The following is an 18,991-nucleotide window of genomic DNA, read 5'->3' as shown; positions in this document are numbered from 1 at the left end:
AATGTCTAATATAAATGTCAGGATTTACAGCTTTTTTTGTTCTTGTAAGGCTTGTCACTTTAAAATGCCAAATATTATTAAATGCTATTTATATCACATAAATTTGAACTTTAAAAATGAGACATTTCTCTAACTATGGATTTTTTTTCTGCAGTAACACAAGGTAGACAAGCTGGTGATAACTTTGTTGAATCATCCATTCTCAAAGCCATCCAAAAAGTTGACAGTGCAATTAACTCCACAAGAAGAAATTTGTTTTCGCAGTAAGAATTTATTTTATCTTTGCTCACAGAAACTGTTCATATTTTTATTCTGCTTAACTTGTGAGTGTTTTTAAATTACAAAAAAAAAAACTCCAAAACCTAGCAACACAAAATTGGTGAGTTAATATCTTCTATTGGATCAACTTCTGTTGGCGAGAGAAACACGTGGCTTACACGGAGCTTAAAAGCTTGTCTTTCTCACCAACAGAAGTTGATCCAATAAAAGATACTACTCACCAACCTTATCTCTCTAATATCCTGGGACTAACACAGTTACAACAACTCTGCATTCAAAAAAGTGTACTGTAATGAAGTTGTCACAACATATTTTTGCTTGTAGTCAGGACATGGTTTCTTAGCCTTGGTCTACAGTATGAGCTTGGGTCAAATTTAGCAGCGTTACATCGATTTAACCCTGCACCCGTCTACAGGACAAAGCGATTTTTGTTGACTTAAAGGGCTCTTAAAATTGATTTCTGTACTTCTCCCCAACGAGGGGCTTAGCGCTGAAATCGACATTGCTGGGTCAAATTTGGGGTAGTATTGGCCTCTGAGAGCTATCCCAGAGTGCTCCATTTTGACCGCTCTGGACAGCACTTTGAACTCAGATGCAGTAGTGTTACCGAAATATCAGGTCTGCCTAGCCTAGAGCCAATTAACAGCTTGACAGGGATAAGGAAAAATGCTTTATTCTGCAGAAAAAGGAGAGCCTGTACCTTGGTACAAAAGACTCTGTCTTACACAAATTTCACAAACCTTTTATACACATTCAGACAAAGACCCTTGCGTGTTAACATTTGATTGGTAGGTTATCAAGCCCCGCACTCTGTTATCAGTTTAGTAAAAACTGGTTTGAGGCAAGATTTCTCTGCTTTGAGGCAGAAAGGAAAAGACAGTTTAAAAGTTCAGGCTACGGTGTCCGTGAGCACTATGCACTGCTCCCCGCCGCGTGGCCGCTCGTAAGCTATTGGGGGGGCCAGCCGCTAGCTTTCACAGTAGCCAGGTACACAGGAAAAGCCCTGGGAACTTGAGAATTTCATTTCCTGTTTAGCCAGTGTGGTAAGCTCATTAGCACAGGTGACCATGCAGTCCCAGAATCGCAAAAGAGCTCCAGCATGGACCGAACGGGAGGTACTGGATCTGATCACTGTTTGGGGAGATGAATCTGTGCTATCAGAACTCTGTCCAAAAGACAAAATGCCAAAATATTTGAAAAAAATCTCCAAGGGCATGATGGACAGAGGCTACAACAGGGACCCGCAGCAGTGCTGCATGAAAATTAAAGAGCTCAGTCAAGCGTACCAAAAAAACCCAGAGGCAAACAGCTGCTCCAGGTCAGAGCCCCAGACATGCTGCTTCTATGATGAGCTGCGTGCAATTTTAGGGTGGGCTTCTACCACTATCTCACCCCTGTACATGGACACCTGCAAGGGGAGAGACTCATGCAAAAGGGATGAGGATTTGGGGGACGAGGAAGATGAGGAGGTGGAGGAGGAGGATAGGGCACGGCACGCAAGTGGAGAAACCATTCTCCCCAATGGCCAGGAACTGTGTGTCACCCTGGAGCCAATACCCTCCCAGCTCTCCCAAGGCGGGCTCACGGACCATGAAGCCAGAGAAGGCACCTCTGGTGAGTGTACCTTTGTAAATATAATGCATGGTTTAAAATCAAGCATATTTAATGATTAATTTGCCCTGAAGTCTTGGGATGCATTCCCAGCCAGTACATCCCCTCCTTTTAAATGGCCAACCCAACTGATGCTTGGTATGGGAAAGGAGGGTGCTGCTGTTTGAAACCATTCCCACACGTTATGAAGGTTGAAGAAGGTGAAAGACACTGGCTTACCATGGCTGCCTGCAAGCCAAATTCTCTTGCCTAACCTTGTGTGTGTGATCTCTCACACGAAACTGGCAGGCCCTCAATATAAGAGGCAAAATGTGACCTTGTACCAAAAGCACATGTGCTATGTAATGTTAACATCTTGGTTCACTGTGAAATTCTACCCATTGTTTTCTAAAATGTGTCTTTTTAAATACTACTGTCCCTTTTGTTCCTCCCACAGCTGCAAATGTTTCAACGCTCCCACTACCATCTCCATCCCAGAGGCTAGCGCAGATAAGAAGTTGGAAAAAACGCACTTGCGATGAAATGTTCTCTGAGCTCATGCAGTCCTCTCACACTGAAAGAGCTCAGCAGAATGCATAGAGGCAAACAATGTCAGAGTCCAGGAATGCAAAAAATGAACACGAAGACAGGAGGGACGAGCAAGATGAGAGGTGGCGGCAGTGCAATGAGAGGAGGCAGGATGCAATGCTGAGGCTACTGGGGAATCAAACTGATATGATCCACTGCTGCTGCCCCATGTAACTGCCCGCCCTTCTCCCCAAGTTTGATAGCCTCCTCACTCAGACACCCAAGAATGCGGGGTGGGGGGAGCTCCAGGCACCCAACCACTCCACCCAAGAGGACTGCCCAAGCAACAGAAGGCTGGCATTCAGTAAGTTTTGAAGTGCAGTGTGGCCTTGACCTTCCCTCCTCCCCATATCCACCACTGCACCCAGTGCTTCCCTCCTCTCCCACCCCTCCTGGGCTATCCTGGCAGTTATCCCCCTATTTATGTGATGAATTAATAAAGAATGCATTATTTTGAAACACTAATGACTTTATGCCTATACAAGTGGTGATCAAAGGCAGGAGGGTGGTTGGCTTACAGGGAAGTAGAGTGAAGCAAGGGGGGTGGGTTTTCATCAAGGAGAAACAAACAGAACTGTCACACCATAGTCTGGCTAGTCATGAAACTGGTTTTCAAAGCTTCTCTGATGTGCAGCGTGCCCTGCTGTGCTCTTCTAATTGTCCTGGTGTCTGGCTGCACATAATCGGTGGCCAGGTGATTTGCCTCAACCTCCCACCCCACCATAAACATATCCCCCTTACTCTCACAGAGATTGTGGAGCACACAGCAAGCAGCAATAACAATGGGTATATTGATTTGGCTGAGGTCTGAGCGAGTCAATAACATGTGCCAGCATCCCTTTAAACATCCAAATGCACATTCTACCACCATTCTGCACTTGCTCAGCCTATAGTTGAACAGTTCCTTACTACTGTCCAAGGTGCCCGTGTATTGCTTCATGAGGCATGGCATTAAGGGGTAGGCTGGGTCCCCAAGGATAACTATAAGCATTTCAATGTTCCCAGCAGTTATTTTCTGGTCTGGGAAGTAAGTCACTTCCTGCAGCTTTCAAACAGACCAGAGTTCCTGAAGATGCGAGCATCATGTACCTTTCCCAGCCATCCCATATTGATGTCGGTGAAACGTCCCTCGTGATCCACCAGTGCTTGCAGCACCATTGAAAAGTACCCTTTGCAGATTATGTACTAGCTGCCAAGGTGGTCTGGTCCCAAGATAGGGATATGCATTCCGTCTATTGCCCCACCACAGTTAGGGAATCCCATTGCATCAAAGCCATCCACTATCACCTACACATTTCCCAGAGTCATTACCCTTGATAGGAGCAGCTCAGTGATTGTGCTGGCTACTTGGATCACAGCAGCCCCCACGGTAGATTTACCCACTCCAAATTGATTCCTGACTGACTGGTAGCTGTTTAGCGTTGCAAGCTTCGAGAGGGCAATCACCACTCACTTGTGAACTGTGAGGGCTGCTGTCATCTTGGTATTCTTGTGCTTCAGGGCAGAGGAGAGCAAGTCACAAAGTTCCATGCAAGTGCCCTTATGCATGCGAAAGTTTCACAGCCACTGGAATTATCCCAGACCTGCAACACTATGCAGTCCCAGCAGTCTGATTTATTTCCAGGCCCAGAATCAGGGTTCCTTGGCATGAACCTGCCCCATTTCCACCATGATGTCCAAATTGACAGGGTCCGTGCTTTGAAAGAAGTCTGTCAATGTCCTCATCACTGTTGTGTTTGTGCTGTCATCGCCTCCTCACCTGCTTTTGTAGGTTCTGGTTCTGCACATACTGCAGGATAATGTGTGAGGTGCTTACAAAGCTCACAACAGCAGCGGTAAGCTGAACAAGCTCCGTGCTTGCTGTGGTATGGCATGAGCAGGAGAGCAGAGTTGCAGCGGAAGTGGTGGATGACAACAGATGCCACGAGAATAGATATTTATACAGAATGACGAGAGGACCTGCGAGGTGGATTCATGGCATCAGGAGAGCAGAGTTCCAGCGGAAGCAGTGGTTGTATGACGACGGTTAGCAGTCCTACTGCACCATCTGCTGAAAGCAGTATGACATCTGCACAGAAAAAAGGCATGAAATGATTATCTGCCATTCCTGTCAAGGAGGGAGAGGCAACTGACCTGTACCCAAAACCTCCCACAACAATGTTTTTGCCCCATCAGGCATTGGGAGCTCAACCCAGAATTCCAATGGGCAGCAGAGACTGTGGGAACTGTGGGATAGCTGCCCAAAGTGCAATGCTCCGAAAGTTGATGCTAGCCACGATACTGTGAATGCACTCCACCGACTTAATGCACTTAGTGGGGACACACACAATCGACTGTATAAAGTCACTTCCTAAAAATCGAATTCTACAAATTCGACCTAATTTCCTAGTATAGACATACGCATAGTAGCAGTCATTATCAGTTAAGCTTTTGAAGGGAAGGTCATGCTTCTCAACACTGAGCAAAGTCAGAAAACATATTTTTTAGTATTTCATCTTTTAGACCCATCTCTATCTATCACCTGGGCTCTCTATCACTATTCAACTGCCATCTGATTACTTTCTGTGGCTTACAGCTCTCTGAGTGCCTTCTTGCTAAGGGTTAACCTATCCAGGAACTCTGTAGCCAAAGCTTTGGGAACAGTAGGAAAGAACCAAACAGAACATCCATAAAAAGTTAGCTTAGCCTTTCCTCCTTCTCTACAGGACAGGAACAAAGTGTCTGGTCCCTGTGCTTCCTCTATTGTGCAATGCAGAGGGGAATAAAGTTGTAGAAAAAGCAATTAAGTTATTAGAGGCTATTATTGCTGCAATGCAATACAGAAAAAGGGTATGACAGTGCTAACCCTGAGAAGTTTTCATTCCTCTGTGAGCCTTAGGCTTTTGTTTTCTTGGTGAAATCACTATCTTATAATGCCCCCCATGAATGGACAGTAACTGTATTATATTTCTTTGGCATTTAAGTGTGGAAGGTAAAGGCAATAATGTTGCAGTGTAGCAGGACACTGGAGCTCCTTTTTTCTTGTCAGTCATAAAGTTCAGGTAAATTCAGTCTAATCTTTGAATTTTATGGTAGCTTTCAGCCATTCATGGGTGAATAGTAGGCTATCCCTTTATTTGGAGGGGTATGTAATTGACACCGTTTTCTTTCTGAATGTGTTTTTCCTTTAACAAAAAGGAAATCAGACAACTAGTCCAGAAAGGATGATGAGGAGAAGGTAGCATGTTCTTTCCTTTAAAATACCATAAATATCTCTTTATAAGTTGGCTTTTGGAGAGTATGAGGGTCAGATGAGCAATAGTATTTTCTGTGATATCCCATTGTAGAGTAGTGTTAACACTCTTTGATTTCTTTGGCTTTGCTCTATAACATATACAAAACACCCAAATAAGGGGAGAAAATTAAGTATTTTATTGCATGTAGGTTTCTACACACCATCACTTTAAGACTACTCTCTTGAAGCAGGCTATCTTCTTTGCAATTATTTTCAGATGTTGAATATCTACAGAGAAACTCTGGTCATATTTCTACACAGAAATTAGTTTTAATATATTGGTTTCAATAGGTCCTTTTCATTTCTGCAGGCGTCCCTGGACTCCAAATGATCTGTTGGCTCAATTCCACTGTCCACAAGATCCTTTCACTATAGAGACTGCAAGAGCAGGAGAGATTTTTGAGCAAACATTTCAGCTGATACAGGAGCATATTAAACAGGGTCTGAATGTTGATTTTGATGGAATAGGTGAGTACCAGTAAAAGCTAAAACTTTTCACTTTGCAATGTGTTGCTGTATCTCACTGGTGAAATTTGACCTGCAATGTCATCTGACATTTATAGTGCTTTCCATCCATAAGGCATTATACAAAGCATTATACATAGTGTAATGCACGCAGGGTTTATGCTACACCTAGGGTTGGGAAATAGCCATTCTATTCTAGTACCACTGCACAACTTAGGACAAGAAGTGAAAAACCATTTAGCTAGTTGAAACTATTGGGTGATTTTGGATATAACCAATTACCAGAGCTGGAAATTGACTGTAACGCTGGACTTAACACTTCTACATTTTTGAAAAGTGCTTTAGTTACCACAAGTAATCAGGACCTTTCTTTTACTCTTGTGGAAGATGCCCCCTCCACAGGCACAGTTCCCCTTATATCATGGGGCTTTGGTTCAGAAATGACTTAAGGCAAAGATGACATTTAATGAGTTTCTTATCAATCCCCCATAATACAATGGGGAATTGCAGTAACAGAAGAACCATCTTTCAAATGAGAAATTATAAGGATAAGGAAACATTCCTACCCAACTTCTGTATTAATGTGCTTACAGTGGTTGAAGCAATTTTCTTTGTATTCACTTGTCTATATTTCTTTGCCTGCAATTAATTTTTTTAATCCTTTTTGATATTGTCATGATGTTCTAATGTGAGTTGCTCTTTGTTTTTCTTCAGAATTCCATCTTTTTCTACTGACTATATTATTAATTCACATTTCTTTTTTTAATATTATCAAATTCATCTTGTCTTGTCAATGAAGGAGTGTGACCTTTAGGGTTACTATTTCAAAAAAAGTACAAAATCTTCTATTATATCACAGCGTTCTTCCATTTTAGCATGTCAGTTGCTATTGCAATATCAAAAATCAGCAAGCAGTATAAATTATGACTATGGCTGCAAGTTTGTCACAGAGGTCGCAGAAGTCACAGATTCTGTGACTTTCCATAACTTCCATGAAATTCCACAACTGCAGCGACCCGTGTGGCTTACACCAGGACTTCCCGAACAATTGGCACCCTGGAAGCAGCCAGAAGCAGGTCTATCTCCTAGGCGGGAAGGCCAGGAGGCTTCACGCACTGATCTCGTCCACAGGCACCACCCCCCAGCTCCCATTGGCCATGGTTCCCAGCCAATGGGAGTGCGGAGCCAGCGCTCAGGGCAGGAACCCTGTGGTTCCTTCATCCTCCAAGAGCTGGACCTGCTAGCCGCTTTTGGGGCACAGCGTGGTGCCAGGTCATGTAGGGACTAATCTGCCTTAGCCCTGCAACACCACCGACCGGACTTTTAATGGCCCAGTTGGCGGTGCTGACCGGAGCCTCCAGCGTCCATTTTCGACCAGGCGTTCTGATCGAAAACCAGACACCTGGCAAACCTCGCCCGGAGCAGCGGCCCCAGGGTGGCCACACCAGCCACTACTCGGCAGGTCCAGGTAGCTGGCCCTGAAACCCCACAGAGCAGTGACTAGTGGGGCTGGACCCGAGGCCCCCCAGTGCAGCAGGGCCAGGGCAGCTAAGATTTAGTCAGGGGTGCGTATAGTAAAAGTAATTACTTTTCATGATGTCACTAAAAATACTCCTGACTAAATCTTAGCATTAATTATGGCACAATAGCACAGAATAACCAAAAATGTTGTGTCCCTTCAAAAAGAGGAAGAGAATGAATTTTATAGACACCAGATTCTGTCTTCTAGCTTGTAAACTCAGATATGTCCAAAACTGGTGGTGTCCAAAACCCACTCACTGCTTGTTAAAAGCTATTGTAATGTACCCAAAATTGTTCATGGAGATATTACTATGTTTTTATTGCTTGCATGCAGTACCAATAATATAACTGTCTTTATTTTCTGCACAATCCATACCTGAAGGAAAACCCTATGGTCAAAGAGCCCTTGCTGAGCCTAAATCCTAAGCATGAGCCTAAATCCTAAAAATGTATAAGTCAGATTCCTCTTAGTACACTTTAGACATATTTATCTACATTTTATTTCCAACATTTTATATGCATCTTGAAACCTGATGATATGCATAATGTTAATTTCTAAATACGTAAATATTCACAGTAACACAAATCTCCAAGAGCTGGTTTCCACTATAATGACCAGAATTTAGGAAGTTTGAGGTCAATATCCCCAGTTTTTTGCCCATGTCCTCAGAAAGTTATAGAAAACAAGTTCCTCTACTAGTCTCGCAGTATTTGAAAGAGATACCAACCAGGAGCTAGGTTAAAAATTTAGGGCTGAAATTTGAAGATAACAGCTGTCGCCTAGAAGCATTACTTTAATTTAGAAGGGCAAATCCTTCACACTTTTCAGCTTTAGAGACAGTCTTAAATTATCTTCACTGAAAGGGATAAAACCCACACTTAGGAAAAAATGGAAATGAGATTTGCAGAGTAACCTAAAGGATGATCAATACAGTCAAAGAGTAAGAATTCAAACTCTGTTAAAGTATACAGATTTTATTTTGAATTTAATTTTACAAATGGCTCTTTAGAGTATAATGACGACAGATGCACTCACTCAAATATTTTTTCCCATGCAAATCCCTCATGATTGGGCTTTGCTTAGTAACTGAGGGTCAGGGAGAGATGGACTTTACTCCACAAACCACATGTAGCAATACAGCTCCTCCTTGGCTGTTGCTCTAATCCTTTGGCGGCAATATTCGTTGTGACCCTACTGTACCAGCTGGGCTTTAGAAGTTTTTGGCAACTGGATCCAGATATTTTCTGACTGTATGGTCATCCCCTTAGCCCATTGTGGTATGTTTGGAGCTGGTTAAGAGCTCACGGCAGGACTAAGTATTATCTAGACCATCTGTAACAGGTGTCTGTCAAACCTGCTCTTAAAAATCCCCAATGAGGGAGATTCCGCAACCTCCCTGGGCAATTTATTCCAGTGCTTAACCACTCTGACAGTTTGGAACTTTTTCCTAATGTCCAACTTAAACCTCCCTTGCTGCAATTTAAGCCCATTGCTTCTTGTTCTATCCTCAGAGGTTAAAAAAACACACAATTTGTATCCCTCCTACTTGTAACAACCTTTTATGTACTTGAAAACTGTTATGTCCCCTCTCAGTCTTCTCTTCTCCAGGCTAAACAAGCCCATTTTTTTCAGTCTTCCCTCATAGGTCATGTTTTTTAGACTTTTAATCATTTGTGTTGCTCTTCCCTGGACTTTCTCCAGTTTGTCCACACCTTTTCTGAACTGTGGTGCCCAGAACTGGACATAATACTCCAGTTGAGGCCTAATAAGCGCAGAGTAGAGCGGAGTAATTACTACTTGTGTCTTGCTTACAATACTCCTCTAATACATTCCAGAATGATATTTGCTTTCTTTGCAACGGTGTTATGCTGTTGATTCAGTAGCTGAATATGAGTCATTATGACCCCCAGATCCCTTTCCATAGTATTGCTTTCTTGGCAGCTATTTCCCATTTTGTATATGTGCAACTGGTTGTTCCTTCTTAAGTGGAGTACTGTTCATTTGTCTTTATTGAATTTCATGCTATTTACTTCAGACCATTTCTCCAGTTTGTCCAGATCATTTTGCATTTTAATCCTATCCTCCAAAGCTCTTGCAACCCCTCCCAGCTTGGTATCATCTGCAAACTTTATAAGTATACTCTCTATGCCAGGGGTCTCAAACACATGGCCCATTGAGTTATTTCCTGCAACTGCCAAGCTCCCCTCCTGCGCTGCCCCCCTCCAACCCAGCGCGCCATGTCCCCACTCCTAGGGGCAGGGAGGGAGCAGAGTTGGGGTGGGGACTTTGAGGAAGGGCGTGGATTGGGGTGGGGGGGAAGGATGGGAAGAGGCAGGGCAGGGGCGAGGCGTCATGGAAGGGGTGGAGGGGTGTCACTGATACGGCCCTCGGGCCAATGTACTAGCCTCATGTGGCCCTCATGTCATCTGAGTTTGAGATCCCTTCTCTATGCCATTATCTAAATCACTGATGAAGATATTGAACTGAACCGGACCCAGAACTGATCCCTGCAGGACCCAACTTATTATGCCCTTCCAACATGACTGTGAACCACTGATAACTACTCTCTGGGAACAATTTCTAACCAGTTATGCACCCACCTTATAGTAGCTCCATCTAAGTTGTATTTCCCTAGTTTGTTTATGAGAAGGTCATGTGAGACAGTATAAAAAGCTTTACTAAAGTCAAGATATACCACATCTACCACTTCCCCTCATCCACAAGGCTTGTTACTCTGTCAAAGAAAGCTATGAGATTGGTTTGACAAGATTTGTTCTTGACAAATCCGTGCTGACTGTTACTTATCACCTCATTATCTTCTAGGTGTTTGCAAATTGATTTCTTAATTATTTGCTCCATTATTTTTCCGGGTATGGAAGTTAAGCTAACTGGTCTGTAATTCCTCGGGTTGTCCTTATTTTCCTTTTTATAGATGGGCACTATATTTGCTCTTTTCCAGTCTTCTGGAATGTCTCCTGTCCTCCATGACTTTTCAAAGATAATTGCTAATGGCTCCGATATCTGCTCAGTCAGCTCCTTGAGTATTCTAGGATGCATTTAATCAGGTCCTGGAAATTTGAAGACATCTAACTTGTTTAAGTCATTTTTGACTTGTTCTTTTCCTATTTTAGACTCTGATCCTACCTCATTTTCACTGGCATTCACTATGTTAGATGTCCAATCACCACCAACCTTCTTGGTGAAAATCGAAACAAAGAAGTCATTAAGCACCTCTGCCATTTCCACATTCTCTGTTATTGTCTTCTCCCTGTGATACAGCAGGCCCAGGGAGTAGGGATAGATGGGAAATATGTAAACCTTAGGCTAATTAGGGAGTGGTTTCCTGTAGACTAGGGAGGATTGCTACATGTTAATTGGAGCACCTGTAGTCAATTAAGGCCATGTCAGGAACCTAATAAAACCCCCTGCTTCAGACAGTCAGGGGAGGAGGAGGAGGAAGGAGAGCGGACTGGAGCTTGGAGGTGTGTTGTGAGATTTGAAAGACCAGAAAACCAAAGTAAGGAAGACCGTGCCCCAGCAGAGCAGGGAGATTACCCCCCACCCCCAAGTGTCTAAGTACTGAGGATAACTCCTCCTAAGGGTGGAAAGAGGGTAAGAAACCCACTGGGGTTGTGAGGAGCTAGGACTCAGAGCGAGGAGCAAACCCAGATCTTCCCCCGCTTCCCTCCTCTACCATCTTCCTGGGCCACTAGCGGGGCCCTCGGTGCCTAAGAGCAGGGGCAAGGGGTGGTGTCTTAGTCCCCCCACTCCGAAGAAAAGCGCGGGACCCACCATATGAACATCTGCCATCTTGTCACACCCCTCATTGAGTAATGGGCCTACCCGATCCTTGATCTTCCCCTTGCTTCTAATGTATTTGTAGAATTTTTTTTTGTTACCCTTTATGTCCCTAGCTAGATGGATCTCATTTTGTGCCTTGGCCTTTCTAATTTTGTCCCTACATACTTGTGTTATTTATTTATATTCATCCTTTATAATTTGACTGAGATTCCATTTTTTGCAGGACTCTTTTTGAAGTTTTAGATCATTGAAGTTCACCTGGGAAGGTGCAGTCCTCTGACTGTCGTGGGTTTCCTTCACTATGCAGTGAAACTACCGAAAGGAAAGCCTTAGGTGAATTTCACCCATACAGAGCTGAGTAGAAAAATACTCACTTTAACTGTTTCCCTGAATTTTATTACTTTGACTCACCAGGAGTGCTGAAAAACACTTCGAGTCATTGTAACAAATCAAGGCATTTTGTGAATAATGTAAAAGGTGATAAAAGTGCATCTGGGTGGCAGAAGACAAGAGGGAGCTGGCATGTGTTTAATGAGGCTGCAGTTCACTATGCTAAGAGCTTGTTCTAGTCCAAGAAATGCAGAAACATGATAGCATGCTGCTAGCACTTGACTAATGGAATCCTTTTAGCAAACTTGTAATCTCTTGCTCTCTGTAAACAATGATACATCTTGTTGTATTTGCTTTGCTCACCTAAAACACACTTTCTATTTTCTCCACTTGGTTTATTTTTTTCCATGGCATTGAGCACTGTTGTGCCTCGAATTCTTTATGAAGAATGAATGCAGGAAGGGTTATGTACAAAATTCCTTTTCAGCTTTTACATGGCAAAGATGGTATGGTATGGTATGGGTTTTTTTTCCCACATAGTCATAGTTACAAGGCTAACTGCCCTCTTTCCTGGTCTCTCTGTGAGCATGCAATTCAGATCTTGGTTATCTTGCCCTTATCCATCTTGGAGTGCAATTCTATCTTTTAGACTGGAATCTGGATACAACAGGTCATCTGTGCCAACCATGATTACTGAATAGGCCCCAGTAGATATCTGCATTTCTTCCCTTCTGGAGCCTGTAACCAGTGATTTAGAGAATAACAGCCTTCTTAGAGTTATTAGAAAATGCAACAAAGCATTACAGAGAGTGATTTCAAAGTCATAAACAGGCTGTCCAAATATTTAGTCTCATGCAACCTTTCACTACAAGCTAAGTTAGATGGGCTCCCCATTTGAGTTACAGAAGAAAAAAGCCAAAACAGACATAAGCCTTTTTGGAAATCCAGGCACTGTTGAGACTGAGCCAAGTGTCAGTTTATCCCTCAGACTGTGTTCACTAGTCTATTGTCTACTCTCCTCTGACATGCCAACACACCATCTTAGAAATCCATTCCATAAACTCTATTTTGGGATACACATCAGCATTCACCACTGAGCACCCCCACATTCATCTCTCATATAAGAGTTTGTGAGTTTTCAGAATGTCTGTGACACAGTTAGAAAGAGAGAGATTAGTGGTGGATATATAAACATGTAATTTCTAGAACATTGATTCAAGTGCACCTCATAGAGACCGAACACCATTCGAATCTATCAGTTCTTCTCATTGACCTGGTGCTTTCAGTCCAGTTCCTGGTGGACATATATCCATATCAAACAACCCACAGTTACAACTGGCACTAGGTGGCTCTCTTGTTTGCAGCCTCAGAGAATGGCTTAATGTGCATGATGATATTGGCTAGCTAGAGTGTCATTTTTAGATTCTACTTTGGAACCCAGTCCAGATTTGGATGGTCAGGTCAAATATGTTAGTAAGTAAGGTGGTGAGAAGAAGTTTACATGGTCTATTCATCTGTTCTTTTATTTTAAGTACCTTGTAGATCTATGCTTTTTGTATCTCTTTGAAATTGTTATATTTGTATGGTGTCACCCACTCTCAAGCTTCCAGCTCCAGGGCTGTAGCCTGGTGCGGGTGGAAACTCATGTCTCTCTCCTTTCTGTCCAGGATATTTCCAGGCTGCACAGTTTCCTGCCTTCACTGTGGTGTTCCCAGCAGAGGCAAACTGCCCAAGCATTCCTGCTTGCTTTCTCTTCGGAGATGGACACAAAGAATTGTCAACAGTTATAAGTTACCACACAGTTCTTTCTATGCAAGCCTATTTTACTCTTCTGATAAAAGCAATATAGAGAATACATTTAAAAACAATAGAAGAACCTACATCCATGCTAATAAGTGTACCAGATATCACGTCAATCAAAGGAGTCTTTCCAAACATCACCCAAAGGGTTTCTTTTGTGGTGATAAATTCATTACAGCTTCAGCTCTGAATAAGCACCCTAAAATATGTTTAGTCCACACTTTATACAGTTATGGGTTCTTTGAGCTGGGTTTTTCAGAACCAGGTAATTAGTAGACAATGGGTTTTCCTCTTCAGGGCATAGCTTCAAAAGGATGGATTTGAAGTGGGTTATTTGCATTCCCCTTACTCCCAGTTACTTCCTAGTATAGCCTCCTCACAGATATTGTTCCAGAAGGCCCTTTGAAGTTCCTAGTACCTTCCAAAGATTTGCATTATTTAGTTTCCTACATACATACAGTGACATGTACACAATTGCATTTGTAATACAATGGGCCTCAAAGGTATTAAACCTAATTCAATAAGGTTTTACTTAATTCAGTAATGTTAATTCAGGATATTGTCAGTTTTTCACAGGAGGAAATATGAGTAGCCAATTTTGCATCAGGTTGGGCAAGAGTGTGTGCGCATTGGGGGGTAGGATGGTTGGCCATTTCCTCTGCCTTAAAGATGGTACAGATCTCTGAAATATGACATGAGGCAATGGTAATTACCATTCCAAAGCCTGGGAAGCCCACAAATGAAGTGGCAAGCTCTAGGCCAGTTTCTCTGCTATGCATGATGTATAAACTTCTTGAACGCATCATCCTTAATAGAATACACCCTTTTACTGAGCCAATTATCCCTGTCGAACTGGCAGGCTTCCAGCCAAAATGTAGTTGTTGCGACCAAGTTATGGTACTCAGAACTCACATTTAGGCTGTCAGAAAAAACTAAAGACTGGCATAGTATTTGTTGACCTGTTGTCTGCATATGACACTATATGGATTAAGGGTCTGATGCTGAAACTTGAAAAAATTATGCCTTGCTACCAAAGACTTCGCCCTCTGTGGTCCATGCTGAGTAACAGACACCTATGGGTGTACCTGGGTAATAAGATCAGCTCACTGTGTACCATAAACAAGCTACCACAATTCTCTGTACTGACACCAATGCTTTTTAATATTTTCATAAGTGGTATGCCTCCAACTAAATTATTAAAATGTGGGTATGCAGATGATTTTGCCATGACAATCCAAACAACAAGCCTCCATGACATTGAGAAAGCATTAACTGACGACCTCCAAACTATGGAACAATACTTCTGGAAATGGAAGCTGAAACTAAACCCTGGAAAAACAACAGGAAGTGCATTTTATCTTGATAATAGGAATGCCAAAAACACACAAAGTAACTTTCTGTGGTAAAAATGTGCAACATAATTACATGCCAATATACTTCGGAGTGGAACTCGACTGCATTCCTACCTTCCATGATCACCTTGAGAAGGTAACTGCAAAGATAAAAATGAGATCCAACATAATTTAGAAACTAGCAGGTACAACCTTGTGTGCATCAGCCTCAGCGTTGCGAAGATCTGCAATACTACTTGTATATTTGGTAGCTGAATATTGTTCACCCATATGGAGCAGATGCAGCCATGCGGGACTTGTTGACACCCAGCTGAATACAGTGATGCCATGTGGCACTGGAACCCTTAAGTCGACACCAATGCCATAGCTACATGTTCTTTTTAACTTCGCGTCCCCACTGATATGCCGAATTGCTGAAATGCTCTGTGAAGCTCAGCAAATCCAGGAAAACAGATGTCTTCCTACCCACCAAGACCTCAACAATGCTCCCCCTCCAAATCTCTTAAGTCTTGCAAGCCTTTCTGGGAACATCTGCTTTGCCTCATGCAATTGGACTATGATCAGAGAAGGTTTGGAAAGCAGATTGGGCTAAACAAGACTTAAAAAATAAGCACCTTGTGCTGGATCCCATGCAGAAGGTTCCTGGGTTCAATCTTCCACAGTCATTTTGGTCAACTCTGTTCCGAATCCAAACCAATCATGGTAGATGCAGACATCTAATGCACAAATGGAAAATCAAGGACTCCCCAGCATGTGAGTGTGGTTCCCCGTGACAAACCATCAAACATATTATTATCTACCACTCCATTTATGAATATGAAGGAGGCATTACTGCAATAAATTCTGCTGTTTCTGATGTAGCCATTTGATTCGATGAAGTTCAGGTGAAATTGTAGTTGCCACACCAACCATATGGAAGAAGTGGTGGTGAAGGATTTAACTGAGTGACTTTGTTCCCGAGTTTCAGAGAGAATGTGGAGGACCTCAAGGCTTCAGCAGGTGGTGTTGAGGCCTAAATTGGAGGACTTTGATGGCACAGCAGTATCTCCTGAAGTGTAACTGTCCATGTCTGTATCCTCATTACTGCTTAACGCAAGAATACAAATTTATAATTCTCTGGCTCTTCCTTCAATATAATAATTATTAGAATATAAGGATGGCCATGCAGGGTCACTCCAATGGTTCTTCTGAGAGTGGCTGGAGCCAGATGCTTCAGAGCAGGTACATGGCCTGTCGGGGTAATCTGTTGGCGGACCGCAAGACAGTGTTTACATTGACCATCCCTAGGCATGGCTGCTGCAGTTGCCCACCACTACTTCAGAAAGAATGAACAGAACAGGGCAATTATCAAGTGAGCCATCCTCTGTCATCCAGTCCCAGCTTCTGACAGTCAGTGGCTCAAGGACCTCCAGAATATGCAGTGAGGTTCCTGACCATCTTGGCTACTAGCCATTGATAGACCTATTCTCCTAATTCTATTTTGAATCCAGTTATACTTTGGTTCTTCACAATATCCCCTGGCAGTAAGTTCCACAGGTTGACTCTGTGTTGTATGAAGAAGCATTTCCTTATGTTTGTTTAAAACATGCTATCTCTTATTACTATGTAATAACATGTGAAATTAATGTTAAAATTAAAGGCATGATTGTCCCTTTGGCCTCTCACTGGGTAGGGGTTTAGGGGACTTCAAAGTAAGGAAAGGACAGGAATTCCGAATTCTGTTATTTCTATGGATCCATGGGGGATGGAACACCTGAGATTGATTGGAGGCTGGATCTATCTGATGTGGGCAGCTGGTCCTCTTTTCTGTTCCTCTGTTCTCCTTTTCCCATTGGAAAGAGACTTCTTTAAGAGCCCTGCTGTCACTGACTCTGTGTACATGATTTATATATATGGTATTATATCATATTGTTCTGGATGAGGGGTGAACCATACCTGTGATCAGTCTGTGAGCACTTCTTTTCAGCAAAAGGCCTGAACCAGAGTTATAGAATTCAAGGTCAGAGGGGGCCACCAGGTCATCTAGTCTGGTCTCCTGTACATCACAGGCCATCAACACCACCCAGCAACTACAAATCCAACAACCAAAATGAGACCAAGGTATCACAGCCCTCAGGAGACTAAACTATTGTATGCCACAGGCAGAGAATAGGAAGGGCTGAAGTGCATCCAGATGATCTTGGAAAGCAACGCTCACCTCATGCTGCAGAGGAAGGTGAAAAATCCCCAAGGTCACTGCCAATCTGACATGGATGAAAATTCCTTCCCAACCCCACATATGGCTATCAAATACATGCTGAGCATCTGAGAAAAAACAAGCTAGCCAAGCACATGAGAGAGCGAATTCTCAGTACCACCTCAGAATACCGGCTCACCTCATCCAATGTCCTGTCTCCCACTGTGGCCATCTTTGATGCACTTCTTTCAGATTTGAATCCCATGATTCACCACACTTTTCACTGGACCACCAGATTCTAGCACCCTCTATTTACCAAACATATGACCTCCATGGGGTCCAACTAGGTTTGATATCTGCTCTAGAATTTCCAGTGACAGAGAACAAAGCTTGATTTATTTATTTATAGCAGCATAAGAATCAGAGAGAAAAGGGTAAAACATAAGAAAAGCCTTCATACATATTGGCTTACATAAACTTGGCTGTCCCTTGAAAGTTTTAGGTAGGTCCTCACTTATCCCTAGTGCCTCAGCAACTGGGGACCGTGTTACAATCAGTTTCTCTGCAACTCCTCTGGCTCTCCTCTCCTCTAAGGCTCAGCTTTTTAACTGCTTCTCCAACCTCTTTGTTTGAAAGTTCCATCATAAAAAAAACCTTGGTTTTCAGCTGAAGACTTTCTACCCTCCATCCCTCTGAACTAGCCACACCCAATTCCACATCTTCAGAGGTAAGAGTCAAAGGAATTATTGTCCAATGGGCATGTGAATATGGCTATTTGAACCCAGTAGCTTTTGTATCTGAAGTTAAAAGTTAGCTCAAACTGATTTAACTCTTTAGATACTCTTTAGCCAGAAACACCATTAACCACCAAGCCCATAGACAGATATAAAATTAATACAGAGCAATATGGATAATTCCCACATTCTCCACAAATATACATTGTCTATCTTTTTTAAAACACTAGATTGGGTGACTGATGTTACCCATCATTGGTATTTCTTGTACAGAGCCTGTGACATCAGATAGGATTTAGCAAAAGTGTTGGGTGGTATATTAAACAAACTAGCCATAAGAAACACGAAAGATTTGAGATTTGCTGTTATCAGTGATCACATTCTGTGCTTAATTTTTTTATATTATTATTGTTATGCTCTTACAAATAAAAGACAATTTCCTTCCATATTCACAGCCTTTGATGTCATTTTGTTTTCATACTCCAAATGTTATAAGTGGATGAAACTCCTTGTGCAATGCTTTTGTATAGGAGCCAAATGTTCAGCACCTGTTGTGGTTTTTTCCAGTAAGAAGTTGTTTCAGCTATTTTTTTTCTCAGATCTAATAACAAGTATATTTACTATAAAACCAATCTTTTCTTTGAGTTTTTCATGTTACTTTTTAATCTTTAATATAGAAGATTCAGAGGGGTAACAACTTTGCGTGTGCTGATGGAATCTGAACTTCTAGTTCAAGGATTATGTGTTTTTCCCATACAGGGTAGTTAATATCAGAACATAATAAGCAAATTGTTATTTTATCATTTTATTCCAGGTAATTTGCTCCAGAGCACTCTTCCTCTCATTTACCTTAGAGTATATTCTTTACTGCTATTGTTTTAAATTATAATTTAAGTGCAATTCATCTACACCATTCATATTCACATACAGTAGGGATGCATCCATGTAATCATTATTGTATTTTGAAAGAATTGGTCCCACTAGATAACTATTTGTTACATGTTGTCACTCCATTATATCATAATTTGGAGTTAACAGAGGCAAAGAAAGTTTGAGGTGTATTCCTTTCCAACCCAGCAT

At 42.3% G+C, this 18,991-nt stretch overlaps 1 protein-coding gene across 1 annotated transcript in view; it reads left to right on the top strand.

Annotated features, from left to right (window-relative positions):
* PXDNL (peroxidasin like) overlaps positions 1-18,991 on the top strand; it is a 302,579-nt gene that overhangs the window by 211,360 nt on the left and 72,228 nt on the right. The window contains 3 exon segments of the mRNA XM_030553072.1: positions 155-263; positions 6,042-6,199; positions 6,420-6,421. Coding sequence (XP_030408932.1) covers positions 155-263; positions 6,042-6,199; positions 6,420-6,421 — 269 coding nt within the window.

This window comes from Gopherus evgoodei, chromosome 2 (genome assembly GCF_007399415.2).
Source record: "Gopherus evgoodei ecotype Sinaloan lineage chromosome 2, rGopEvg1_v1.p, whole genome shotgun sequence".
NCBI classification, from domain to species: domain Eukaryota; kingdom Metazoa; phylum Chordata; order Testudines; family Testudinidae; genus Gopherus; species Gopherus evgoodei.
Note: the sequence above shows the minus strand (reverse complement) of the source record. Positions and strands in the feature narration are given on the sequence as shown.